Source organism: Thermomyces lanuginosus (genome assembly GCF_041956635.1).
Source record: "Thermomyces lanuginosus strain ATCC 200065 unplaced genomic scaffold VTN49scaffold_22, whole genome shotgun sequence".
In the NCBI taxonomy this organism is placed as follows: Eukaryota; Fungi; Ascomycota; class Eurotiomycetes; order Eurotiales; family Trichocomaceae; genus Thermomyces; species Thermomyces lanuginosus.
Window position 1 is genome coordinate 1,961,920 of NW_027192356.1, and position 24,928 is coordinate 1,986,847.

Sequence of the window (24,928 nt, forward strand, 5' to 3'; positions counted from 1 at the left end):
TAAGATATATGTACCATTTAGATGATAGACGTGCTGATACCAGTTACGGCGTGCATAATGCATTGGATGGATCAATATACTGGCTATTCAGAAGGCAACGAGGGCCGCTATTATCATGATCCTTTTGCTTTCGACGCTATCAAAGGAGTAAACTGGGACTGGAGAATAGAGGTAAAGATGCAACTACCTTCGTAGTGTCATTAAGATTCGTATAACCGAGCAATCCGTGTACATGCATGATATCATGAACATGCGCCTTCTGAGTAAGAATGCAATCATATCATCAAAAAGGTTCGTTACTTCGCAACCACGCCTTGTTGCACCACCCCCTTGATGCCCATCAAACCTATCCAGACCGCCTCTTCGGTACGGATGGTCCTGCTCCCTTGTCCGGGGAGTATATTGATCCAATGATCAAACAAGTCTCTGACATTGGCCGGAGTGAGACCTCTTTGTAGCAATTCTGGATCCGAGCCAACTGCGGACTCTATCCCAGCTACACCACCAAAGACGACGAGTAGATGTCGGTGTTTATTGACCAGATCAGGACCTTCAGAGGCTGCTACTTCCGACAGAGGAGAACCACGTTCAGACGTGCCAAAGGAAAGGTCATAGCCACCGGGAAAGGGGCATTCAGTGAAAACAGCAGACAGTGACTGACACCGCCGTACGCGGTAGCCCCAGTAATATCCTCCTACCTCACTAGGAGTGGAGCGGTCGACCAGTTTAGCAGAATGTTCGTAATTTTCGCGCGAGGTAAGCTCGAGCGTAACACGTGTGTATTGTTGGAGAGGCTCTTGTAATTGGACTTTCTTTGGAAGACCCGTTTCAACTAGGGTCGGATACTGCGCTCGACCGGTCAATAACAGGTCGTTGATGCTGGAAAGGCTGTGAGAGAACGAGAGACTCTACCTCGCCTGGACCAGACACCACTACACCTTCTCGATATGCGCACCATTCATCCGGTCGCGGATGGTGCGGCATATCAAGACTAGGAAGACAGCCAGCAGTTCGAAGATTGGGATGCATGGGAAACAGCAGTTTCCGCAAATGCGGTGGGGTTTCTAGATACTCCAGCACGTGGGCAAGAAAATGCGATGGATCCTTGTACGCAGAGTATTCGTTTGGACCAACAGTCCTAGGAGGTGATCCCCTGGGATTATAGTCGTCGTCAAAGATGACGATCTCGTCCACGCCGAACACAGCTAGGGCTCGCGCAATCATGCCACAGAGGTACGTCTTCTGATCATGCGATTTGGCCCTAAAGACAGTTAGAGATCGACCACAGTGAAACAAAAGAGTCGGATTGTTGCTTACTTGTCCAGAATGCTCCCAGGAATGGCGACCGACAGGGTCTGAAGCCTGGGACTTTTCGGCACAAACACTGCAGTTGGCTTCGATGTGTCCAGATAGCTGCTAGTACTATCGCTTGAGCTGCTCTGGGACATCTTCCGTTTCTGGCTTGCAGGTGAGTGAGTGGCATGGGGCCGATCGGAGACTCGGAGATTCGTACCTTGCGCGTGTGTTTGTATTCTTTCATCTTGGAGTGGCTCTTCACGGACCTGATTATTCGAAAATCGAAATCGTCTGTCTGATGTATGTTCATTTCCCAAGAACTAAGCTACCTAAAGACGAAACGGAAAAAGAACAAATCTCTCTGGATGTTGGATGCCAGGAACGTCGATGGGGTGATGAAAGCAAGGGACCGACCATGACGTCTTTCGTTCCAGGAACGAAAATTACGCAGTGATCATCAAGCAACATGTCCAGTTTGGCATTTGTTCTTCAATTCGAATGGTCATTGCAATCAATTTCAGAAGGAGTGTACGAAAATTACCGCACTTTACCGTAACAGGTAGTTAAATTGATTACTTGCAGTCATAGCACCGTCTTGGCAGCCGTCTTGGCGCCACATTCCGTACCTCAGCCTAGTTCGAGCCTGACTGGTCGTTGCGCATCTTCGTACCATAGCTTCGTCTGCTATTCGCGTCGTTCTGCGCAGCGTTTTTGTGCATTTTTACATCTGGGTTGGCTTGCTCTTAACTCATGACGATTGCTGAGACTCGAATTTCTCCATGTTCATAGTTTTCTCGAATCAATTTCTCAGTTGTGAGCCTTGTCATGGACAATGCACCGTGGACATGACTTCTTTTCCGAGGGACCTGCATCTGGCGGTAAACTGCCAACGTTTTTGTGAGTTCAATTGTCGCCTCCTAGTGGCCAATAGAACTCGCAGCCACCATGGATAAGTAATCCTAAGTCACGCTGGTGAAGGAGAGCTCCGAGTATATAGAGATGCTCCTTCTAGGAGTAAAGTTCCTTTGATCACTTCGATCTTCTGGAATATTGGCCACAGAATGCGTTTGTGAAATGCTCCATTTGTGCGGAAAACCGCAAAGTACAACCGAAGGGACAACAGCATGGATTTCTCGCTTGAATCACAAGGTGGCCCAGAAAGAGAACGATTCTCTCCCGCGAGGACGATTTGACAGCAACGCCCTCATCTTCGCAAGCTGATCCTTCCACGCATCATCGACTTCCCTGCATCCACCAAGGCAAGATGCTCCCGCTTCGTCAACTTCAGATACAAGTTTCCCATCATCTGGATATCGGGTTCTGTCCGACACTGCACAGAACTCTTCTCTGGCCACAGAATACAGAAACCACAAAGCACAACTGGCTCATCGAAACATACTAAACCCTCGCAAACTGCTAGAGAAGCTGCCCAAGAGAAGAAAGATTGCCGTATCCAAGGGGGATTTGGCGGCGCCGTCATCATCTCGGCCGGCTCAAACTTCCACGATCGCAACGATACCCCTGGATCCTCCAAGCCAAGGCGTTCCTGTTTCGCCAACTTTAAAAACAAGTTCCCCGTCATCTGACCATCCGACTTTGCCGTGCACTCCACAAAACTGCGCTGGTCAGCCGAGCGAATGCTTGGATATTTGGGCTCAGGCTTATCAGCTTCTGCAACATCGAGAGCCCGACTTGATGGAGGACTTCAGGAAACATTTGGCCTCATTACAGGACGGTACAAACCCTATATCATCAACGTCAATCAAGTTAATGGTAACTCGGCTGCTGAGTGACCGTGAAAAAAAGCATTTGCGGGTCTCGTTACTGGGCAAAAAGTGCATATTCGACAACAAGCTGAAAGGTTGGTAAAGTTTGTATTTTCGTCCGAACAAATTCTCGCGGCCGCCGTCTCCACTCAGCCATTCAAGGCCTTGGCATGGTCTGGTACTTCCATGTTTCTCTCGGTAAGAGACTGCAAACATTCAACAGAAGATGCTGAGTTGGGAAGCTACTTACAGGCACTACATCAGTGAACGAGTCCATATTAAAGGGCTTCAACTCTCTTTGCGATGTCCAAGCCTGCTGGGAAATCGTGGAGAAAAACTCATCTTCAACCGTCATCTGAAGCAACGTACAAACACCTCATCAGTCCCATGGCCAAACTCTATTCATATGTCTTCGAGTATCAAGCCCGTGTTATATGTCATCTCTCTAATGCTCAACTCTCCCGAGCATGGGAAAACATAGCGGTCTGGAACAACGGGGATAGGAAGTCTTCGGAGATCCAAACTATGAGTGACTGGTACAGTACCTACATCCCGCCTCTCCAGGCGGAGGAACTCGAAAGAGCAGAGACATGGAGCTTCAAAAGATGCAGGAGTCACAAGGGATCCTTGACGAAATTCGAACGATTCTGAAGACTGCAAGAAATGAAAGCCAGCAATTCAGTGACAGCCAGAAAGTACGGGATCTTCTGCAAGATCTCGCATCCGACTACGAAGCTTGCAATGACTACAATCCACGAAGAGTAGAAGGTACATGCGAATGGTTCTTCACCATGAGAAATTCCGCAAATGGAGAGATAGCGGCTTCAGCTTCCTCTGGGTGACAGCTGGCCCTGGGTGTGGGAAGGCGGTTCTGTCCCGCGCATTGATCGACGAGGGACGCTTGTCCACGAACGTGTCTACATCGACTGTCTGCTATTTCTTTTTCAAGGATGGAGACGAACACCACATGTACGCGACCAACGCTTTGAGTGCAATACTTCAACTTTTTACGCAAGCTTCTGTCGGCGACTTGATCAAGTATGCAGTTCCAAGTTACGAAAACTTTGGCAGGGGTCTGACGCAGAACTTTCCCGAGCTTTGGCGCATTTTGGTAAATTGTGCCTGCTCCCCTGACGCCGGTGGTATCATTTGCGTCCTCGATGATCTTGACGAATGTCCTCCAGAGAGTAGGCGACAACTCCTCAGCGAACTGAGGGAATTCTACTGCGGTCCCTGGCGGTTTACTGATTCGTTGCCGAGGCTGAGATTTCTGATCATCAGTCGCCCGTATGATGATCTGGAGTTTTCTTTCAGAAGATTATCCGACACGATTGCGTATGCTGCCTTGGAGTCGAAAATGTGGCCCCGTGAAAACTTCAAAAATATGGTGAAATATTTATGTGGACTTTTTGTCAGAGTCTATAACTCGAAGCTGTCCTTCATACATCAGACGGCGAGGGAGTTTCTCATCCATTGGGAACGGAATGGCAACTGGCAGGGACGGTTCGACCTGACAAGATCACACGCCAAGATGTCCCTGATCTGTCTGGAATATTTGTCTTATTTGGACGAGGAAAAGTCGGTCGATAGTATCAGAGCAGATTGTCCCCTAGCTGTGTATGCTGCAAAGTTCTGGATGAGCCACGCCAAGCTTGCAGAGACTGAACAGGATGTGCAGGAAAACTGTCTGAACTTTTTCCTTCAGCAAGAGCAAGCGTACAAAGTTTGGGGCAAGCTTTTCGACCCTGACTTTCCCTCCAGCACAATTGCCGGGCCAGTCAGATGCCAAATGCCGGCTCCGTTATATTTCGCAGCTATGGCGGGTCTTCGGTGTATCGCAGAACTACTGTTACAGGAAGGTGTCAATATCAATGCAGAAGGCGGCAAGTACGGCAACGCTCTCCAGGCTGCTTCTCGCAAAGGACACAAGGAAATAGCGCGATTGCTGTTGGAAAACGGGGCTTATGCCAACGCGCGAGGCGGCTACTTTTGCAATGCTCTCCAGGCTGCATCTTTTATTGGCCACAAGGAATTGGCAGAGTTACTGCTGGAGAGAAGTGCTAATGTCAACAGTCATGGCGGAAGGTATGGAAATGCTCTTCGGGCTGCTTTTGTTATGGGTTGCAGGGATTTAGTAGAGCTGCTGCTGGAGAAAGGAGCCGATGTCAACGCTCAGGGCGGCATGTATGGCAGTGCTCTCCAGGCAGCTTCTCGTTGAGATTGTTTCAACACTTCTGCGTTCAATCGAATATTGTCATTGGAATAGTATTCGCTTGATACGTTTACCTGCCGAGAAGCATTCTTGATGGCCATGCAGGCACCGTGACGTTTGTCCGGCATCACCTTGAGAATGACGTTTGGGCCATAAATATTCTTCACCGTGCCGGGAAAGAAGCGTTCGTCCCAAACGTGTTTCATGTTTCACCAATTGTCCATTCGACTCCCTTTTGCCATCAGTTTTACGGCTCGTGGATCATCTGTTCAATATTTGGTGAATTGCATACCTTAGATGCCTTCATTCAATGTCTTATGACTGCCTGTCCTATTTCTGTTGTGTGTTGTTTGAAGCTTTCTGTACTGTAATATAAAAACCTGAACAGCAGGTCACTCCTGGCCATTTGGATTAGACAAGCAGAGCGAATCAGGCAGACCTTAGGTTGTTTAATTTGATCAGGTCCTTCGCTTCATCCTCTTAGACAATGGCCGCATGTGTCATAGCCTGCAAAAAGACTCAACATCCTCGACATCTGTCTGTGGATTTTCCTGGCAAACAATACATACATTTACGGAACACCCAGGCATGTGTGTGGTGCAATCATTCTGCGCTCGTCGCCTCAGTACCAGTTGTGCGACATATAGTCCTTTTTCACGTCTCGATCTCGAGTGGAAAAGAAGAAATTCCAGGAGAAGAGGAAGCAACGTTACTTTCCCGACGGGGGACTTGGTAGAAGAAGGAATGCCACCCTGACTTAGAGATGAGCGTGCTTGAGCGTTGTATGTAAAGATGGCCACCTGAGCTGCTCTGGGGTGGAATATTCTGCTCCCTTAATGTATCGCTATGGAATATGTAGCTATTCATTTGACAAATCGTCGTCGTTCACACGAATTGTCACTGTGAACGCTGTGGTTTAAAGGATTATGGTTGAGAGTTGACGTCAACGTTTAGTCAACTCGGTGTTCACCAATGCGAACTTTTGTTGGGACAGCCTTCTCTGATCGTATCTTATATCATTATATGGCAGATGACTGACTCCTGTTCCTCCTTATCACACCTCCCTTATGCCAAACTCGAACATTTTGTTTGACCCTACCGCGTTCCTGTCTCTCATCTTGGCCGCCGCCTCGACGCCTGCAGACGGGACTCTAATCTCGAATCTCTTTCCCTCCGCAGGCGTTCGTCCATCTGGCAATTGGTAAGGGAAGGGCAGGTACTCTGGCATCAGACCCAGCTGCACTAGCACCGTTCCTTGGTCCCAAGAGATATGCTCGTGATACAATCTGTCGCCTCGGATGTTAACTATTGCCGTCATGGGAATTTCCAGTTTCTTGTTCGTTGGAGGAATGCCCGGGATCCTAACGCCATCAGCTTTACTGGTGGGATCAGAAAAGGAGGGAGCTTTACAGCCAGTCGACCTCCGAATCATGCTTGAATTTGAAAATGAATTCATCGACTATCCGGTCGATTCCCACTGTCCGACTGACGAGCTCTAATTCACTGGCTGGGTTCTTGAAAATAAAGTGGTGTCGATAAAAATCTGTCAAGTTCTCCCGACCAATTCCTCCGGTCATCTAAGCAAGAAAGATCAGAGAATTCGCAAAGTCTATCAAAAGATCTGCAGGCTGAGGAGAAACTTACAGTCGTGATATGATTGACATAAGGCTCTTGCACCATAGTGCTCATCGTATATTCGACTGAACGGTTCTCAAACTCGAAATAAGTATGTTCTTCCCAGATTCGCTCCAGGTCGAAGTAAGGGCCATTCACCTGACGCTTTAGAAAGGTGAGATTACGCGTATGCGAGACTGCCTCCGTGTTGTAACTAAAGTCTGGCTGGAATGGTAGTGCAAAGGCAGACGATGCACTGTTTGGATATTCGTAGACCGTAACATGGTCACTTTGTTGTTTGGCCGAGTCTGTGACTTTACCGGCAACATGTTGAAGGCATGGGATTGGCGATGGTGACAGAGACTCCAACTCCGTTGAATCTGTATAGATGACTACCCCCAAGACCTGAGGGACTGAAGGCAGGCTCGGCGCCAATTTGTTCCATAATCTCCCATTATAAACTTTGCATCATGTTTAGCTATGACCATCTTCACCTTAAGTTGATGATATGCGGGATTCGCGATAGTTTATACACTCACCGATCAACCCAACACCTTCTCTCGGCTCACACTTGTCTGACTTTTGAACCCATTCTGCTGCCGTTTTCAGCACGTCTTTACTTGCAAGAGCTTTCTCTTGGATCTCGACAACGGTATAGCTCTCCTCAGCCCACTTGATTAATGGCGACGGTACACCGTCCTTGATCGTCAAGTTCGAAATCTCTGAGTCAGGAACCACAATGATTAGGCCCGGTCCATAACCTCGTCGTGATAATGGCTGAAGGAGAGATAGCCCCGGCGCAATCTCCGTCAACTGAGGCGTTGGGAGCGGAGGTGGAGGTTTTGAGATATCGACATACATGACCGCAGTATCTCACTACTCCAGCCGCCGAATATGGTAGATGCAGAATCGATTTCACGCCAGAATCATGAATTGATTTTAACTGTTTGTGATTTTGAGAGTATGACGGTGTACGTACCTCGGTTCCCGGCTCGATAACAGAGAAATGCGGGGAGATGGTCGCTGAAATGCAAATACGTCAATTCCGCCCAGCACTGTTACCATATTAGCACGAAAATCGTATCTTGGCCGTATTTGAACTGTCATAAACTCAATATAAGCACGTGATCAGGGTTGCCCTCATTTGCTAGATGGCACTGACAAGGTATGTCTTGCCTGAACAATGCTTAAAACATTTGAGCTGCAAGAAGGCCAGGCAGAAGTCACAATAATGGGCTATCATCAGAAGTTGTCATGTATCAGCGGGCCAGCACGTGTGATGCCTTTAACACCATTTCTTTGCCCGCTCGCATTGTTAAGGGGCAATTAATACCACCTCAAGTACTAATTACCATCCTTCATAGAATCGAAACATCAGAGAGCAATATGAGTATCGTAGTTACTGCGAGTTATATGATTCTAGACTTTCATGTCTCATTATGCTTGCAAGGCATTAATATGATATAACATATCAAATCGTCACGGAAGGAATGTTAATAATCCACTGCGTTTGTTTTCTCGAATCTGCAGCTGACTACAATTCTAAACGTTCTTACTGCCATAGGACATGCCTCAAATTGCGTTTAAGACAGGTAAACAGAAGTAGGAAGATCTTCCGTAGAATGATTCCCTAGCTTAGCCTCAATATACACCAGCTCCCATTAGTAACCATCACCGGACCCCTCCTCCTGGACCGCTTTGCCGAGAACCTCGCGGGCAATCTTTGCACCAGAGCTCGTCCCGATCCTGTCTGCTCCCGCCATGAGCATCTCCACGCATTGTTCAGCCGTCTTTACACCTCCAGATGCCTTCACCTTGCACCCGTCTCCCATCAAGTCAACCACCTGTCTCATGAGCCTGACATTTTCCACGCTCGCGCCAGGGCCATTGAATCCCGTGCTGGTCTTGACATAATCCGCACCAGCCAGAGAAGAAATCACGCAACCCGCGATAATCTGCTCCCGACTGAGTTGGGACGTCTCCAAAATAACCTTCAATATGACACGAGAGGGATTGTTGACCGTCGCTCGTCGCACCGCGGAGATGTCGTCAAACACAGCCGTATATTTCCCTTCCTTGAGCAAGGGATAATTCAGCACCATATCCAATTCCGTGGCACCCAGGTCTACGGCCTTCCTGGCTTCTTCAACTTTCTCATCTGTCGAATATGTGCCTTCGTGGAAACCGACCACGCATGCGATGCCGACTTTGGGATCTTTGCCTTCGAGGTTTTGCTTGCATCGCGCGACCCACGGTAAACGAACGCAGACGGTCGCGAAGCCGAATTCGAGGGCTTCAGCGCAGAGGGTGTCGATGAGAGATTCTGTGGCGGATAATGAGAGCTGGGTATGGTCTATGTGTCCAGCGACGGAGGTCGGCCGTGCGAGATGCGTGGTCGTCGTCGTTTCGCTGAGGTCGTCTTGGACGGTGGAGATGACGCCCGCCCACTCCTCATTGCTCGTTGGAATAGCTATTTTATTTGATGGCATTGTTCTTAGTGGTCTGTCCTTGTTTTCTTTTTCCTCAGTGTTGTGGGAGTCTGGGTGAGGTTAGTGCCACTTTGAAGCTGTTGCATTTTACGTGGGGTTCGGCTTGAGCCGCTCCGATGACTTCATCGCACATCGGAGCTCTTCTCCAGATGCTTGGTTCATCCCACACTGAAACAAGATGATTAAGGTTCATATAATTCGAAGCCCTTAACGATTCGAGAACTGTTGGAAGGGCTGAAAATTATGCAAATCCCCTTGACTCTATTGCAGATACCCAGAACCCAGAAAACCAGTGCAACAACCGAACCCAATCCCGCAATTGAACAAGTCTAACCTCCAGCGCAAAAGGCCTCTTCGAGCTCACTGACAACTCCTGCACTCCGGTCCCCTGATATCATCCACTCGCCCTATTCTCCTCCTCGGCCCTCCAGATCCCGGTCCAGGACCACCGGAACCACCACCGCCGCCTCCACTTCCAAAGCCACCCCACCATGACGCTCCGGAGCTTTGTCTAGGGGTACCTCGTGGTCTCGTGACGTTGAATTGCGAGGCTTGTGCGGCGCCGTAAGGGTCCAGCTGTTTGTTCAAGGAGCACTCCGTTAGCAAGTGTCGTCAACGTATAAATCCCGTAACGAAGGCACGTTGGAAGAAGAAAACCAGGTGGAAAGCCTACAGAGAAAAGAGAGACGAAGTAGAGGCCAAGGAAGATGTAGATGTTGTTGAAGAAGCGGGAAATGCGAACAGACAGCGGCGGCCTGGGGTCATCGGTTAGCTGTCGCTCGCAAACAACTTGGGGAAAATGCATTCTCTAGATCGGGGACTTACGTGTCTAGCACGCGCCCACCCGACACATATGGTGATTTTGCTTGACCTGGTGTTGCCATGATGAGATACGGCAATCGACAGCAGTGACGTTGCTTGAAGGATAGGACAGACAACGGGTTCATATTCGATAGCACTTTGGCACTTGCGTAACGATACCGTATTGTAAGAGTCGTAAATTACACGCCATTCATTACGCCAGTTTGCCCGAACGTCTGCAGGACACTTGACAACCGGCATTACTAGATACGTGGTTCCCAATGATCACATTCAAATATCATTGCTCTGTGGCCAAAGGTATATCTGACACTCCTTGAAAGTCGTCAAGTTCTCGGTATCCCTCCTCGACCACCCACTTTTGCTCCTCGAGTTTGTGAAGAACCTCACAGGTGGCGCCGACAACCAGTAAGCCAGGCGGCCTGGAGCCCTCTTGCTCGACGGCTTTGCAGATATGCTCCAGCGTAGACCGAATGATCTTCTGATCTGGACATGAAGCCCGCTCAATGACGGCGCAGGGTGTGGTAGCGGGCCACGGTCGGAAGCGTGATGGGCCTTTGGTGTTCGGGGGCGAGACGAGGCTGTCAATCAGACTTGATAGTCGATGCAGCACCATAAGGAATACCACTGTTTGATTAGGCCTATACGATGGCGGCTTTGGCGCAACGCCCTTTTGGCCGGTACCCGTGCAAATCAAGATCTGATCTGATACTCCACGATGCGTGGCGGGGATTCCGGCAAAAAGTGGTCCGCTTAATGCGCTCGTCATGCCGGGAAGAACAACCGGCTCGAACCCTTCTTTTCGGAAGAACTCATATTCTTCGGCACCGCGGCCGTAGAGGTACGGATCTCCTTGCTTGAGTCGTAGTACTCGTTTGCCAGCACGGAGCGCTTCAAGTCCCATCTGCATCAACTCTTCCTGAGCCTTGTCCGCGTTTCCCGGAAACTTTCGAGCAATATGGACTTCTGTGCGCCTGGGAATGAGCTCCAACACCGGCGCGGGAACAAGTTTATCGGCAAGGATGATATCGGCGTCTTTGATGGCTTTGTATGTCGCGCGGGTTAGGAGATCTGGGTGTCCAGGACCGGAACCTGCCAGGATAATTTTTCCTTTGCGTTGCGTTGCGACCTCATTCACTGTAGCGGGCAGATCCCGTTGCTTTTCAGCAGAATATGCTGTCAAGATAGCCTTTATGTCATCCTCTGAGACAGAAACTAGTTTCTGTAGTGGCCAATATTCGCAAATCTGTGAGAGCCACCGAATCCGCCTTGTTCTTGAGTCTTCTACTGTCACCAGCGAGTTGAATTTATGACTGTGTCCCGTGGCATCATCGTCATCTACCTCGAATTTCGAGTCGTCCTGAGTGGCGGCTTGATCCTCTTCCCATATTTGTTTCCTCAATGATCCTAACCGGTCAACGGCGGCACCTAAATTCGCAGGAAGGGAAGAGGCGATCTCCCTTCGTAGTCGCGACGCAAGTTTGCATCCTCTTCCTGACGTTGTGATTCCGATATGTACAGGACCATCAGAATGGGTGGCAAGAAGCGTAAATGAGCAGAGGTGAGGAGCGTCAGCCACATTGACAGGTATTCGCAATCTTCGACAAAGCTTCGAAATATGTTCACCTGAAAGAAGTCAGCACTTTGCTACATTTCGTGACAACTTAGTAGTACATACTAAGTGGATCTTGACTGCTCAGCGTGACAAACACGGCATCCACAACATGATCAACCTCTTCTCGACCCAAGGTTGTCAAGTCCTCGTCCTGAAATTGCCTCTTCACCCACTGCGCCGAGCCCTGCTCAATGTGTTCCTTCAGTGAGAAATGCAAGTCTGCATCCTCGGGAGCGATGATGACTGGTTTAGCTCCGACTTGCAGAACTTTCGCGCACCGGGCAGCTGCGAGAGGATTTGACCCGACAATCAGATGTACTTGTGCCTTTGCATCGACGGCCGCGAGCAGCGGTGCTGGCTCGGGACTGCTCGTTGCGTCCCTCATACTGCGCGTCTGTTTGAATCGTAAACAGCTGCTGGTATGACTGACTGCTGCAATTGTATAGTCTCGACACTTTATCGACTGTGAGCCATGATCTCGTTTCAGAAATCTTCGACATGACACTTTGTGAAGTCGGGTTAAGGAGCACTTGGTTTAGAAGTTTTCGCAAACCCTGCTCATTCCGCGGCAATCCTTCACAGTAACGAAGACATTCACTTTGTTATTAAGAGTATGAAATTCCTTTTATAATTATTCTATGACACAACTGCACTCGTTCTTTGTGCTTTGATCAGAGATCCATCTTGAATCCAAAAATCTCGACAAATCGGCGTTCGTAGCGATGGCGTGCTCGCCGATAAGATAAGATTAGATCTTGGCTTTGATTATGTAATATGTCACGTGAGTGGCTCCGCTCCACCAATGAGTGACGATGACGACATGGAGCTGCCTTGGAGTCACGTGACTAATTTCGCGGGCGCCGTAAATGGCTGTTTGGAGCTTCAGGTTGGGTGCCATGTGTGCTCTGGTTCCAGGCTTTCACCAGAACTCGGAGAATTGTTCTACCTTTTGACGATTGAAGCTGCTTGGAAGGCCTGGAAATCCTTCTAGCATCATTGTTTCTTTCATAACGACACCATTCGACGCGACGGGTGACGAATAACTGCCGTCACCATGTCGGAAGCACATCTCAAGCCAGAGAAGGACTACAGCAAGGATGCTGATAAGATAATTCCAGAAGCGCAGGAGCTTGCAAAGGTGTGAACCGGTTGGGCTCGATTCGCTGGACAGTGCTGATGGTGCTAGACCAATGTGCAAGCCGCGATCGACAAGTTGGCCGTGCTGGAAAAGCAGGCCCGACAGGTATGACGACGTCGGGCCCTATGGTAAACGTACTAGAAATAACCTCGAATATAGGCGTCCGATCTTGCGACAACGTCGCGCGTCCTCGTCACCATTGTCACGATTTGCAAGGAGGCGGGAGACTGGAGTTTGTTGAACGACCAAGTACAGGTGCTGTCTAAGAAACATGCCCAGCTCAAGCAAGCAACGACAAAGATGGTGCAGACGGTGATGGGGTTTTTGGACGAGACACCGAATTTGGAGACGAAGTTGTCGGTTATCGACACGCTACGGACTGTAACAGAGGGGAAGGTACGTGAACCGACCGGTTCGGCTCGATCCGCGCCGACGCTGACAATTGGCGGCGTAGATTTTCGTCGAAGTGGAACGTGCCCGCGTTACCCGCATCCTGTCGGATATCAAAAAATCACAGGGAGACCTTAATGCCGCGGCAGATATCCTCTGCGAACTACAAGTCGAGACTTTTGGGTCAATGACCAGGAGAGAAAAGACCGATTTTATCCTGGAACAAGTAGGGTTGTGCCTCGAACGAGGTGACTATACGCAGGCGGCTATTCTGAGTCGCAAGATCAACAAGCGGTACTTTGCTCGCAAGCCAAAGAAGACTCCGGAGCAACTAGAGAAAGAGCGCAAGGAGCTCGAGGAGCGGGAGAAGACCCGTGCTGCCGACGAGCCGCCGCCAGAGAAGGATGAAGATGTGACGGATCTGAAGCTGCGATATTACTACCAGCAGATTCAATTGGCCAACCATGACCACAACTACCTGGAAGTTTGCAAGCACTATCGAGACGTTCTGGACACGGAATCGATCGAGCAGGATCCAGAGAAGTTGCGTGCGGTAGGATCCCTGCATCCCCTAAAAAGATGGGAAGAAGCTGACGAGACTAGGTCCTTGCGCGGATCGTCTACTATGTCGTGCTTGCGCCCTATGACAACGAACAGCATGACCTGCTGCACCGTATCCAACAAGACAAGCGGCTGTCCCTGGTTCCCGTCGAAGCTCGGTTGCTGAAGCTGTTCACGGTGCACGAGCTCATGCGTTGGCACGAGATCGTGGAGAACTTTGGCCCACAGCTGTGCAGCACGGACATCTTCGACGCGGAGCTGGATCCGGCCAATCCGGACGCGTTCCAGCGCTGGCAGGACCTGCGCAAGCGGGTCATCGAGCACAACGTGCGCGTGGTGGCCAAGTACTACACACGGATCGAATTCGGGCGCCTGACGCAGCTCCTGGACCTGGACGAGGACGAGACGGAGCGGTACGTCAGCGACCTGGTGACGTCCAAGACGATATACGCCAAGATCGACCGTCCGGCGCGGATCGTCAACTTCTCCAAGCCGCGCGACGCGGACGACGTGCTCAACGAGTGGAGCAGCAACATGCGCAGTCTGCTCAATCTGCTGGAGCGCATCGACCATTTGATCACCAAGGAGGAAATGATGGCGCGGATTATGCCGAAGAAGGGGAAAGCGTGATGTACAGTAGGTCTATTCAGCAATGCTCTAACGTCACTATACACATCTATCTATGGGTATATCAATCGTAGACTCAAAACGGCACATCCATATCTTCAACTCTATCCTCATTCTTTTCCTGTTCCTGCCCTTGTTTATTATCAAGCACCTTCTTAACAAACCGCACCGCCGCATCCAGATACGGTCTCTGGCTCGGCAAGAAATGTCCCCCTGGATGGAACACCACATTCCCATCCTTTTCCGGATCCCCGGCACACGCCTCGATGAGCGCACGACTCCTCGCCTCCTCCACCACAGCATCCATCGAGCCCAGCACATGTAGAATGGGAGTCTGAATCTTTGGATTTTCATAAAACGCACGATACCGAGGGCCCGGGGCACGGAAACCGCTATAGCAGAGAGCGAACTTGAGCGGGGGGTGATTCTTGATATTGTCTGGCTCGAAGGACGCTGGAAAGGGAATTTGTAGCGGCTCCTTCGCGGTGAATGAGGAAAAGACGTCCCGACGACCTGGCTCTAGCAGGCTGGCAACCATAGCGGCCATGCTCGCCCCTTGCGAGAAACCAATCACGCCATCAAACGGACCTTCATCGCGCAGGATCGTCGCGACAGCCTCGAGGCCGGCGTCCAGACCGATATACTCGACGGGATCATCAGGGTGTTTGGGGACAGCGCGGCGGTACCAGGCGTATGCTTCAAGCTTAGATTCATCCTGTCCTTGATCCTCTGAAGGAGGGGTGTAACCCGGGATATCCGCGGGGTCAAGCCTTATCGGTCCCGTCGGATAGGAAAAGGTAAACTCATGCAAGGGGAAAGCCTTTTGGAGGGCTTTTGTCAAGGCGCCGCTTTTTGCGCGGAACAGGGAACCGGATTGGGTGTAGCCATGGAGCATGAGGATCTTTAATGGCTGGCGAGGTTGGCCATTAGGTTTATTCTTTTGCTGGGCCATGGTGATGGTGGTGATGGTGGTCGCGGTGGTGGCGGTTGCGGTCCAGGTGCTGAAGGTTGAGCGGGAACGGAACTGTAACTGCGTGTGCCTGTGGAATCGATTGAATAAAGGACAAATCACCATATGCGATCTGATCCCGAGCCACGCGGGATTGTTTCCCGGATGGAAATTGCTCAGGACAGACTCGGATGAACGGCTAGTACGCGTAGTGATTGGATGAAATCAAGGTGAACGCGTTCAAGAGATACTGGTGAACAAGACGTCGTGATCACTTTGGACCTCTTAACTCAGAGAGACTTTTACCATTGAACAGCTGAATCGAGGAGTACAGACTACACAGAAGAGGAACCAAGAAGAAATCCGCAAAAATGACGGAAATGATCTCCTTCAACGCCTCCAAGATCGACCAGCAGATGGGCGACCTACTCTCGTCAGTGGATGGCCACCTCCTTCTCTGGTTCTACAATTGACAGTGGTAATAGAGCCTTTGAAGCCCATCCCAGAATGCAGCCACCCAATCCCCATCCGACTCTTATCTTCCTGTTCGACTTCATCCGCAATACGCAGCATCAGCTGCAGTGCATTGACCCGGAGAAGCTCGCCCGCTGTGACCCCGAGGCCAAGGAGCAGGCTACCGAGGTGATGGGGCGGAACTTGTTCACCAAGTACCTCATCGACGATAGGACTGAGAAATTGGCGCTGATGACGGGGTGTGAGCCGGATGATACCGTAGATTTTGGGGATGAGATAAGGGAGAAGATCCGGATTTTGACGGAGTAAATCAATACTTTATTGATCTTAAGACATAGTGCTACCTACTGATTTCAGAGACTTTATAATGGTATACTGGATAGTCATTTAATGTCTTGATTCCATGAACTAGCACTGCGAGAGATCAGTCCCAGCACATAGATCAAGACCAAACCACATGCCGTAGACCGATCATAAAAGACTTAAACAGCAAACTGCTCAAAAAGAGAAAAACTCCCTGCAAACAGATATCCGGAACTCCGCCGATGACATAGGGGCAATACTCCTCGCTTTGCAGCCCGCCCATTGATTGTGTACCACGTTCTCAATCCCAAGGCGAAGGAGTCGATCCATCCTCTATCTGTTCCTCAGATCCCAGGCAACCCATCGAAAATCCCCTTTTTGCCGTTTTGAGAGATTGAAGGAAAAATCTTTTTCATTCATGACCAAGCACAATACATGACAGAAATATCCCCGTATTCGAACAATCTTTTACTTCCGTCGGAAAGAGCAACCCTCGGTCAATCGAGCCTTGCCACCGGTAGGCTGGCACAGAACGGTCGAGCAGCCGGCGCAGATGACGACAGTCTGGGCGTGCGAGAAGACGGTGGTGATGGTGAAGCAGCCGGGGCACTTGACGTCCATGAAGAAAGACCGGGGGGCGGGGACGAGGGTCTACACAGGATAAACCGTCAATATTCTTCATTCTTCGATGAAGAGGTAGATAAAGTGCAAGGATTGTGATCTTACCTTGAGCTTGTGCTTGCGAGCCTCAGACTGAGGCGAAGGGTTCAGGAGATCGACCGCGAGAACCTAATTCCCCTCCATCAGCATCAAATAGCTATGGTTCTAGATGAGCGAGAAAACCTACCATTTTGACGACTTGCCAGCGATATTGCCTTCTGGATCAACTGACTTGACTGCGCGGCGATGCGAGATGGACGAGCAAGCAGGGAAGTAAAATCGGTCCTCGTGGCGATTTACCAGAAGAGATGGTTTTCAGTGGAGAAAATGCCAAGGCCACAGTTTATTTTTTCGGGGGAAAAGTTTTAGGGTTGTGCCCTCGCTTGTCGGGATTTCTTTTTTCCGGAGACTTTGATTGGCTGCGGGGTCATAGACTCATCATGACGGGTAATGACTGAAGGACCAGTCAGATTCGGAGATTCCGAGAAATCTCCGTCGTCAATTGCTCAAATATCGCTGAGAAGTTGGAGTTAGGTCAATGAATTGAGGTTGCTATCACGATCGAATGTTCCTTCAGCAAGTACAACCGATTATATCCCTCTAGTCTATCACATCCAGCCATTATCTATCGTAAAACGTCTATCCTACTCGTACACAGCCAAATGCTGCTCATACGTTCTTCTTGCTCCCTCCATTACGTCCATCTTCGACATATGGATGCTTGATCGACAAGCACCAGATATCGAGGTAATCGCAAATCGTCACAATGATCGTATGCTAGACAATTGTCAGCATAATCCCGGAAATCTGCCCAAAAGTACTACTTACCACAAAGCTGCCATAAATACCAATCGTAAATCCAAGCGCAGAAAACAGATAGGCAACTTGGGCCGTCTGGCTGCTCAACACACTCTGCCACAGTCCCAGCGTCGGTGCCACGCTATCCATTACTGCCAGCAGTGCCGGAAGCGTCAGCACGTTGCCCATCGGAAAGTCCGTCTTGAGCAGGTGCGCGACAATCATTTGTCCAACAGAGTACGCGTTGGCAAGGCCCGCGTACAGGATAAACGGAACCATGTAGTTCTCGCGGATATACGGTTGCTGATATAGGTACACGGGGAAGAGAACCCACTGCACCGCAAAGGGGACCAAGCCCAGCAATGGGGTAAAGGGATCCTCACCCCGGCGTCGGCGCACTTTCATCACGTTAAGGATACTGGAGCCCGTTGCGAAGAAGAGGACTACAGCGCCATAGATAATGTACCAGGACGTAAAAGGAAGCTCATAGATGGCATCCGGAATAAAGGCCAGCTTAGGGACGCCAATCGTCTCGAACATTGGGCGATGCCAGAAACTACCGCCACCCATGTATCCTGTGAAGGTGAAAACGGCGCATAGGGTGAGGATGCCCTCTACGGGGCCGGAGATGATGCCGAGGGTCAACACATGGGTGTGATACTCGTCCCATGTTTGGACGTAGAACGTCATGAGCGCTAAATCATTAGCAGGGCAGGGTTTAGAAATGTATATGAAACTTACACCCCCACAGCGAGATGACCGTGGCCCAGGTCTGTCCCAAGTTCATCGCGGCCGCGAAGATTATGGTACCCAGGACGGTATTGCAAGCGTCAACGCCTACCATGCGTCAGCCAACTCTTCCCTTTGATATTAAACGTTTGACAGACCATGGTCAAACAATTCTCCGAGCGGACCACTTTGCTTCGTGCGACGACTGCGCATCGTCAGCCACTCTTCTAATCCAGCCAAGCAACATTCTCAACACATACGCCTGCATTCCATCCACGGCATCAAAGGTCTGATACAGAAACAGACCCACCGCGCAACTGAAGTAGACCCAAGGCGGGCAATCCCGGTCCAGCGTGGGATTATAATACAGCATAGTCAAGAAATTGATGACCACAAACGCGAAGCCGGTAAGCGTAACCTATTTCCTAACGTCAACATTGCCCCTAATTGACCACTTGGACACTCGAACCAAGCCAGACATACAGCATTGGGCCTAAATCATAGAATAGAAACGCGAGAGATAATGAGCAACAGGCCTCGAAAGACATGTTCAATGCAACAAATAAGACAAGGATCACTCACGCCATGCTCATCGGAAAAAGCTTAATGACAAAATTGCTGTAAAACGGCTTCAAAATGTACTTGCTGACCAGCGAGTGGTCCACGCCAGAGTACTTGTACTGGCGCAGGGCCGGGAGGTTTTGTTGCCGGATCCACGCCATGATTGCCGGGGAGTGTTCCTTGTCAACACTTGCACTGTCAGAGACAGAGGAAAGCAAGTTGCGTTGACCAGGGACTCTACAGAGGAGACGGGGGCCTTTTAACCGGGGAAGATTTTTTTTCTTTTCGGTCTATGATTTTCGAGTCTTCGACGTGTTCCCTGAATATCTTCACGTGGAGTGGGGCGCGACATGATTGGCTGTTGACGCGGAATGCACAGACCGCCTGACCGGAAGGGAAATGGTGGGAGGGGAAATTCTTGGCACTGGCCATTTGGCCAACTTTGTTGGAAACGTCCTCATTCCTCGTAATTTCCTGTTTTGATGTCTGCGGAGATACGCTAATCCCGTTTGGTATCGGCCGGACGTCAGTGGCGGCAGCTTTTGCGGGGTTCCGAAGTTACGCGAGCAGGAGGAGAAGATCTGACATGTGATTGCCTTCCGAGGGCAGTAGTGCATTGTATATCCGAAAAACGACTAAAAAACAGGCCAACAAAAACAATGCGTACTAGGTTATACAGCATCTATATCCCGTCATGCCACCGGACTCCACGGCATCGGAATTAGAATGCGGCTCTTCATCGTCTGAATCAACGGCACCGTCTTGTGTACCGTCTCGGCCCAGCCCTCAATGCTCCAGGATTGCTCCCGGCGGATCTTGCGCTCCTCAAGGTTGGCAAACTGCCATAGATGATGCACGGTGTTGAGCTCGCCAATCTGCACGAACCAGGCTCCGACGCCTTCCATGACTTCACGCCGCGCCTTGAGTCCGCGTCGCCAGTGCGTCTCCCATTCCAGCAGGTTGCCAGGGTGTAGGGTGTAGGATCGGAGTTCGAACAAGCCACCGAGTTTACGCGGCGGTGTGGTGGGCCAGAAGGAGAATTCCTGCATTAACGAGGTCTGCGTTTTCGTAACAAGGGTTCGGAGTTTCCGATCAAAATCCGGGAATCCGGGATGCCGGGAAATAGCATGTAGTGATTCATGGTAGCCCGCATAGCGTTGGTATTCCCAAATATGCACTACATCATAATTAGCGAGAGTTCAGCGCAAGAGGTCAATAAATTGAACTGACCAAACGTATCGATATCGCCGACTTGTGTCCGCCAGCTTCCGACGAGGTTCACTTTATTCTCCGGCAACGCGGCCATTTTGGGGTACCACTCGCCGACGAGCTGCACGTACTCGTCTACCTTATCGGGCTTGACTTCGTGGAAGACGATGGAGTGCACGTATTTCCCTCGCGCGAGGACCTGCGAGAACGAGCGCTCGATGTCCTTGTCGAAATGCTGACCCTCTTTCGTGCCATAGATGAGCGACGACAGCGGGCCGCGCTTATGGTGGCTCTGGCTCGCAACTTCGGCTTCTTGCTGGTTTCCTAAACCACGCGCAGTAGACAGTGAGCCCAAAGACTGCTTCTCTCCCGAGACAACATCGGAGCCAAAGGGGGTGCTGCTGGCGCGGCCCGCGCTGCTTCCGGAGGAAGCCGTGGGGGTCGACGCAGCAAAATCAGGGACACGATCCCGAACGGGAGAAGTAGAGGAAGAAAATGATGAAGTGACGAACTGACTCGCTTGCTCTTCTCTCTTCTTGCGCGCCTCCTCGAGTCCCTTTCGGAACTCGCGCTGGCGGGTATTAAACTCTTCAGCATTGTCTGGGGTGATGTCACGGATGGAAGGGGTGCGTTGAAGGGCGGCAGCAGAGCTGAAGGACCGTAGAGAGGAAGGACGGAGGAACCGTGGTGCCAACATGATGGGCAATTCGACAGGACAGACAGTAGTGGGAAGTACAGATAGTGTGTATCCGATGCACACAGCTCAATGCGGAGATGAGGTGACACCACTGGCCACAAGCAGAGGGCGTTTGCACTGTATGTCTTGCTGGCTGCAGCTGGCCAGGTCCAGCACAGAGAAGCCTCGATGAGCACAGCAGGGGGGCGAATGACTAAGGCAGCCAGAGAGCAATGACTACCATTTGCTGCCTGAACAGACTAGGACCAGGTTGCACTCTGCAGGAAGGAACAAGGGGAGCGCAGCTGGAGGGTGGAAGGACCGTCGGGGCTGGGGGAAGAAACGCGGGGAAGGTGACTAAGCTCAACTGCCTGAGGCTCTGATTGAGCTTCCGAACCAATCCAAAACAGTTGATGATCGATCAATGCTACCTCGTCCTGCAGGCAGTGGGCAAGCAAGGTTTAAATAGTAGTAACTACAGAGGGCAACAAGAGCTCAGACCAATTGATCATCTCAGACAGCTCGAATCAAACCAACACAATCCAATTCCATCAGGTTCATTCTGTTGCCCTGTGCGCAATTGACCCATCACTGATCTGCTTCTCTCCAAACCGGATGACGTCGGCTCAGCGGAAGCGGTGGGCCCCCTGGGGGGCCTGGGGTACGGCACGTGACCAAAGATACTTCTCTTTTGGGTCTGGCCCAGACGTGGCTTGAGCGGCCCACCTCGCCATGGATCATCCAATTCCGCCGTGAGCAGCAGCAAGGGCACCCGCTGCTAGGTTCTGAGAGTTACTGACAGTTGATGATCGGTTAATTTACACGGGCACCGACACCATGGCCGACGGCGTCAATCCTCCGCTTAGCTATGAGCCCTCCGCCACGACGACGCATCCCCACGTCGGTCCGACACTCCCGCCAGAGGTGGTGGCCTGCTTGAAGAATGCTCGATTTGTACGTCCTAGCTTCTGACACAGGGCCAGGGCGACCAGCAGCTGACAGACTGAACAGCTGCACCTAGCAACATGTGACGGCCTCACGCCGCACGTCTCGCTCATGTCCTACACTTACCTGCCCTCGACGCCGTTCGATAACTACCCAATCATCATCATGACGACGAACCCGTCGTCGCGAAAGACGGCGAACCTTCAGGTCAATCCGCGCGTGTCGTTGCTCGTACACGACTGGGTTTCGCATCGACCGCCGACCCGGACCCGCAATGGGCGCGAAGGTTCACCGCCACCAGAAGCGACACGGTCATCGCTGGCCAGCCTGCTACTGAACTTGAACACCAGCGCGCTGTCCAGCATCTCGACCACGATCACCGGCACGGCGCGGTTCCTCGAGCCCGGGTCCGAAGAAGAGCGGTGGTGCAAGCAGCAGCATGTAGACAATAACACGTTTGTGACGGCCGAGGGAGTAGGGCTCTTTGGCTCGGAGCGGCGCGGTAGTGGGGTTGCGGAATATCCGACCATTGACGACGATAGCCGCGTCGTGGTGGTGCAGGTGCGGGAGGGGAGGATTGCTGACGGAAAAGGCGGAATCCGTGACTGGAGGTTGGAGAGGGAGAATCCGACTGTCAATGGAGTTGAATCGTAGTAATTGGCTCATCTAAAATTGAAATCATCCATGACCTTCATGCTTGGTTGTTCTTCACTGTCGTTCTCTCCGCATGCGGATCACGTGCGATTCTAGACTATGACATCAAGCTCTGACAGCTAGGAAAGACTTTCGGAGCTCAGGTCACAATCGAACCACCATGCGCCTGGCCCATTTGCACCTCCCTGGCATCACCCGCTTTTCGCGGGTATCCAACATTCAGCAAGCGCTAACAAGCGCACACCTCGCCCACAAAAAGGCCCTCGCCGCGTCGAGAACGGACAATTCCACGCTGAGCTCCGCCCCCGACCCAACCATCATCACCTTCACCCCTAACCCCGTCTACACGACCGGCCGGCGCGACCTCCCACCGAGCAATACCTCCTCGCCTTCTGATCCAGAGCCCTCGCCGGACCTTTCCCTCCCTCCATCCCTAGAACCAATTCGCGACTTACTCACGCCGAAACCGCCGAATTCCGAGCCGCAGGCAGAGTACCATCCGACTTTACGCGGTGGGCAAACTACCTACCATGGGCCCGGACAACTCGTCGCGTACACAATTCTCGATCTACGACGTATGGGGCTCTCCCCTCGGTGTCACATCCGATTGCTGGAGAACACCGTGATCGACCTAGTACGGGGACCGTATGGTGTGCAGGGCTTCACGACCAACGATCCGGGCGTATGGGTTGGGAAAGATGCGCAGACGGCGCGCAAGATTGCGGCCGTCGGGGTGCATCTTCGCCGGCATATCAGCAGCTACGGGGTGGGGATCAATGTGACGGATGAGCCGTTGTGGTATTTCCGGAAGATTGTCGCCTGCGGGTTGGAAGGGAGGGAGGCGACGAGTTTGCAGAGTGAGGGGGTGGATGTTGCGGCGAGAAAGGAGACCATCATGGATGAGGTTGCCAGAGGGTTTGTGGAGGCGTTTGTGGAGAGGTATCGGAGGGATCATCCGGTTGGGGATGGGACCGGGAGGGAAGGAATTGATGAGGTATACCAACTTTCTTTGGAGGATGTAGACGCATTGCAGAAAGAGACCGCAAGCGGTGTTGTATAATACATTCTTTGACGGCAATAGGCTACTGATAGTCATGATGCCAATCAATTAGTAGATAATTAGGACAGTAGATCGAAGTGAACTGATCGTGGCCACCCATGGCTCTCAGATGAACAAGGGGGATATCATGAAATCGACCAAGGGATTAGTAGATGACAAGGAGGTATCAGAAAAAAAAAAGAAGCCCGTATCCAACTCCAAACGCTGAATGATGGTGCCCAAGTAAAGGGACCAAAGGACCCGATGAAACGAGCGACTCAGTCAAGAGTACAGCGAGACGAAATTCGATGCTCTCACAAGATGATGCACTGTCGTTGCGAGCTTTGCGTCGTGGGTTTCACCTCGAGGGCGACCTTGGCCGCCTCGTAGAACGTTTCTCGGATGCCTCGGTTTTGCATCGCGGAGCATTCTATCCTCCGTCAGCGAGCCCTTCCGTCTCTCGACCCGTAAGGAGCATACCCAAGTATTTGACGGCCCCAATCTCCTTTGCCTTGGCCAACCCCTCCTCAAACGAGATGGCGTTCGGGTTCTCGTTTTGGTCCTCGTCCTTGCGAAGGTCGCATTTTAGCGCTGTCAGGACGAGCTTCACGCCGGGGCAATTTTCTTGAATCTCAGCCATCCATTTCGACGAGATGTTTTCGAAGGAGTCCCTGCTATCGACCTAGATATGCCAATTCGTTCATCAGACCCAGTCCGGGAATCGCCGACTTCAAGGCAGTACATACACTGAAACAAAGCATAATCACATGGGTATTTTCATAGGAGAGCGCGCGTAGTCGGTCAAATTCCTCTTGTCCGGCCGTATCCCATAGCGAGAGTTCCATGTGTACATTGTCGACAAAGATGTCTGTCGAGTCACCGGGTCAGTCACATTCAGGGGGGAACACTTTCGAGGGTTTTTTTTTACCGTGGACATAATTCTCTGCAATTCATCCCGTCAGTTGCATTCATCTATGACAAAGAGAGGAGTAAACAAAACCGTACCAAAAACCGTAGGTTCGCTGAATCCGTCAATCATCCCGAGTCAACCACCCGCATTCATGCAATGCACCCAGCAAAGGGGATCCAATGAACCACCTACTAGACTGTAGGGAAAAACCTATCAAACTGTCAATCGTCCCCCTTTATTTGACGTTCAAGATTCTATTGTTCTCACCCTCTTGTAAACACATTCAACGCTGATGTCTTTCCGCAAGATCCATCCCCTCTGTTCCCAAACGTCAGAGAAGCTCCCTTACTTCACGGAACAGCCACCCACAATAAAACCATCTTCCGCTGCACAACCCGTTGCCGCCCGCAGAGATTCATGGCTGTACTGTGTCAACCCAACGTGGAACCCAACGTGTCCGTGCGGTCGAAATGAATGCTCGAATCGTCTGGGGG

The 24,928-nt window shown here is 51.1% G+C and overlaps 14 protein-coding genes across 14 annotated transcripts; 5 read left to right on the top strand and 9 right to left on the bottom strand.

Annotated features, from left to right (window-relative positions):
* Nucleotides 1-296: 296 nt before the first annotated feature.
* On the bottom strand, nt 297-1,540 carry VTN49DRAFT_1715 (uncharacterized protein; the record flags this gene model as incomplete). The annotated part of the gene is made up of 4 exons (XM_069409360.1): nt 297-845; nt 913-1,261; nt 1,318-1,457; nt 1,514-1,540. The coding sequence occupies 4 exons, from the start codon at nt 1,538-1,540 to the stop codon at nt 297-299; spliced, it is 1,065 nt and encodes a 354-aa protein (XP_069270754.1).
* A 2,300-nt stretch (nt 1,541-3,840) lies between these two features.
* On the top strand, nt 3,841-5,280 carry VTN49DRAFT_1716 (uncharacterized protein; the record flags this gene model as incomplete). The annotated part of the gene is made up of 1 exon (XM_069409361.1): nt 3,841-5,280. The coding sequence occupies one exon, from the start codon at nt 3,841-3,843 to the stop codon at nt 5,278-5,280; it is 1,440 nt and encodes a 479-aa protein (XP_069270755.1).
* Nucleotides 5,281-6,328: 1,048 nt separating this feature from the next.
* Nucleotides 6,329-7,749, bottom strand: VTN49DRAFT_1717 (uncharacterized protein; the record flags this gene model as incomplete). Its single annotated transcript, XM_069409362.1, has 4 exons — nt 6,329-6,635; nt 6,685-6,851; nt 6,919-7,349; nt 7,428-7,749. The coding sequence occupies 4 exons, from the start codon at nt 7,747-7,749 to the stop codon at nt 6,329-6,331; spliced, it is 1,227 nt and encodes a 408-aa protein (XP_069270756.1).
* Nucleotides 7,750-8,549: 800 nt separating this feature from the next.
* On the bottom strand, nt 8,550-9,377 carry VTN49DRAFT_1718 (uncharacterized protein; the record flags this gene model as incomplete). The annotated part of the gene is made up of 1 exon (XM_069409363.1): nt 8,550-9,377. One exon carries the CDS (start codon nt 9,375-9,377, stop codon nt 8,550-8,552), a length of 828 nt encoding a protein of 275 aa, XP_069270757.1.
* Nucleotides 9,378-9,737: 360 nt separating this feature from the next.
* On the bottom strand, nt 9,738-10,261 carry VTN49DRAFT_1719 (uncharacterized protein; the record flags this gene model as incomplete). The annotated part of the gene is made up of 3 exons (XM_069409364.1): nt 9,738-9,953; nt 10,051-10,132; nt 10,203-10,261. 3 exons carry the CDS (start codon nt 10,259-10,261, stop codon nt 9,738-9,740), a joined length of 357 nt encoding a protein of 118 aa, XP_069270758.1.
* Nucleotides 10,262-10,476: 215 nt separating this feature from the next.
* VTN49DRAFT_1720 (uncharacterized protein) lies at nt 10,477-12,196 on the bottom strand (the record flags this gene model as incomplete). The annotated part of the gene is made up of 2 exons (XM_069409366.1): nt 10,477-11,822; nt 11,875-12,196. The coding sequence occupies 2 exons, from the start codon at nt 12,194-12,196 to the stop codon at nt 10,477-10,479; spliced, it is 1,668 nt and encodes a 555-aa protein (XP_069270759.1).
* Nucleotides 12,197-12,865: 669 nt separating this feature from the next.
* On the top strand, nt 12,866-14,530 carry VTN49DRAFT_1721 (uncharacterized protein; the record flags this gene model as incomplete). The annotated part of the gene is made up of 5 exons (XM_069409367.1): nt 12,866-12,949; nt 12,998-13,054; nt 13,109-13,345; nt 13,404-13,892; nt 13,943-14,530. 5 exons carry the CDS (start codon nt 12,866-12,868, stop codon nt 14,528-14,530), a joined length of 1,455 nt encoding a protein of 484 aa, XP_069270760.1.
* A 73-nt stretch (nt 14,531-14,603) lies between these two features.
* Nucleotides 14,604-15,479, bottom strand: VTN49DRAFT_1722 (uncharacterized protein; the record flags this gene model as incomplete). The annotated part of the gene is made up of 1 exon (XM_069409368.1): nt 14,604-15,479. The coding sequence occupies one exon, from the start codon at nt 15,477-15,479 to the stop codon at nt 14,604-14,606; it is 876 nt and encodes a 291-aa protein (XP_069270761.1).
* Nucleotides 15,480-15,847: 368 nt separating this feature from the next.
* VTN49DRAFT_1723 (uncharacterized protein) lies at nt 15,848-16,259 on the top strand (the record flags this gene model as incomplete). Its single annotated transcript, XM_069409369.1, has 2 exons — nt 15,848-15,909; nt 15,962-16,259. The coding sequence occupies 2 exons, from the start codon at nt 15,848-15,850 to the stop codon at nt 16,257-16,259; spliced, it is 360 nt and encodes a 119-aa protein (XP_069270762.1).
* Nucleotides 16,260-16,554: 295 nt separating this feature from the next.
* Nucleotides 16,555-19,162, bottom strand: VTN49DRAFT_1724 (uncharacterized protein; the record flags this gene model as incomplete). The annotated part of the gene is made up of 11 exons (XM_069409370.1): nt 16,555-16,660; nt 16,726-16,904; nt 16,980-17,042; nt 17,101-17,128; nt 17,650-17,690; nt 17,742-18,406; nt 18,453-18,548; nt 18,599-18,645; nt 18,701-18,858; nt 18,924-18,933; nt 19,023-19,162. The coding sequence occupies 11 exons, from the start codon at nt 19,160-19,162 to the stop codon at nt 16,555-16,557; spliced, it is 1,533 nt and encodes a 510-aa protein (XP_069270763.1).
* Nucleotides 19,163-19,693: 531 nt separating this feature from the next.
* Nucleotides 19,694-20,907, bottom strand: VTN49DRAFT_1725 (uncharacterized protein; the record flags this gene model as incomplete). Its single annotated transcript, XM_069409371.1, has 2 exons — nt 19,694-20,178; nt 20,232-20,907. The coding sequence occupies 2 exons, from the start codon at nt 20,905-20,907 to the stop codon at nt 19,694-19,696; spliced, it is 1,161 nt and encodes a 386-aa protein (XP_069270764.1).
* Nucleotides 20,908-21,723: 816 nt separating this feature from the next.
* VTN49DRAFT_1726 (uncharacterized protein) lies at nt 21,724-22,485 on the top strand (the record flags this gene model as incomplete). The annotated part of the gene is made up of 2 exons (XM_069409372.1): nt 21,724-21,840; nt 21,898-22,485. 2 exons carry the CDS (start codon nt 21,724-21,726, stop codon nt 22,483-22,485), a joined length of 705 nt encoding a protein of 234 aa, XP_069270765.1.
* A 160-nt stretch (nt 22,486-22,645) lies between these two features.
* On the top strand, nt 22,646-23,545 carry VTN49DRAFT_1727 (uncharacterized protein; the record flags this gene model as incomplete). The annotated part of the gene is made up of 1 exon (XM_069409373.1): nt 22,646-23,545. The coding sequence occupies one exon, from the start codon at nt 22,646-22,648 to the stop codon at nt 23,543-23,545; it is 900 nt and encodes a 299-aa protein (XP_069270766.1).
* A 293-nt stretch (nt 23,546-23,838) lies between these two features.
* VTN49DRAFT_1728 (uncharacterized protein) lies at nt 23,839-24,853 on the bottom strand (the record flags this gene model as incomplete). The annotated part of the gene is made up of 8 exons (XM_069409374.1): nt 23,839-23,954; nt 24,005-24,206; nt 24,271-24,392; nt 24,453-24,467; nt 24,530-24,546; nt 24,627-24,644; nt 24,702-24,752; nt 24,804-24,853. The coding sequence occupies 8 exons, from the start codon at nt 24,851-24,853 to the stop codon at nt 23,839-23,841; spliced, it is 591 nt and encodes a 196-aa protein (XP_069270767.1).
* Between the last annotated feature and the right edge of the window lie 75 nt (nt 24,854-24,928).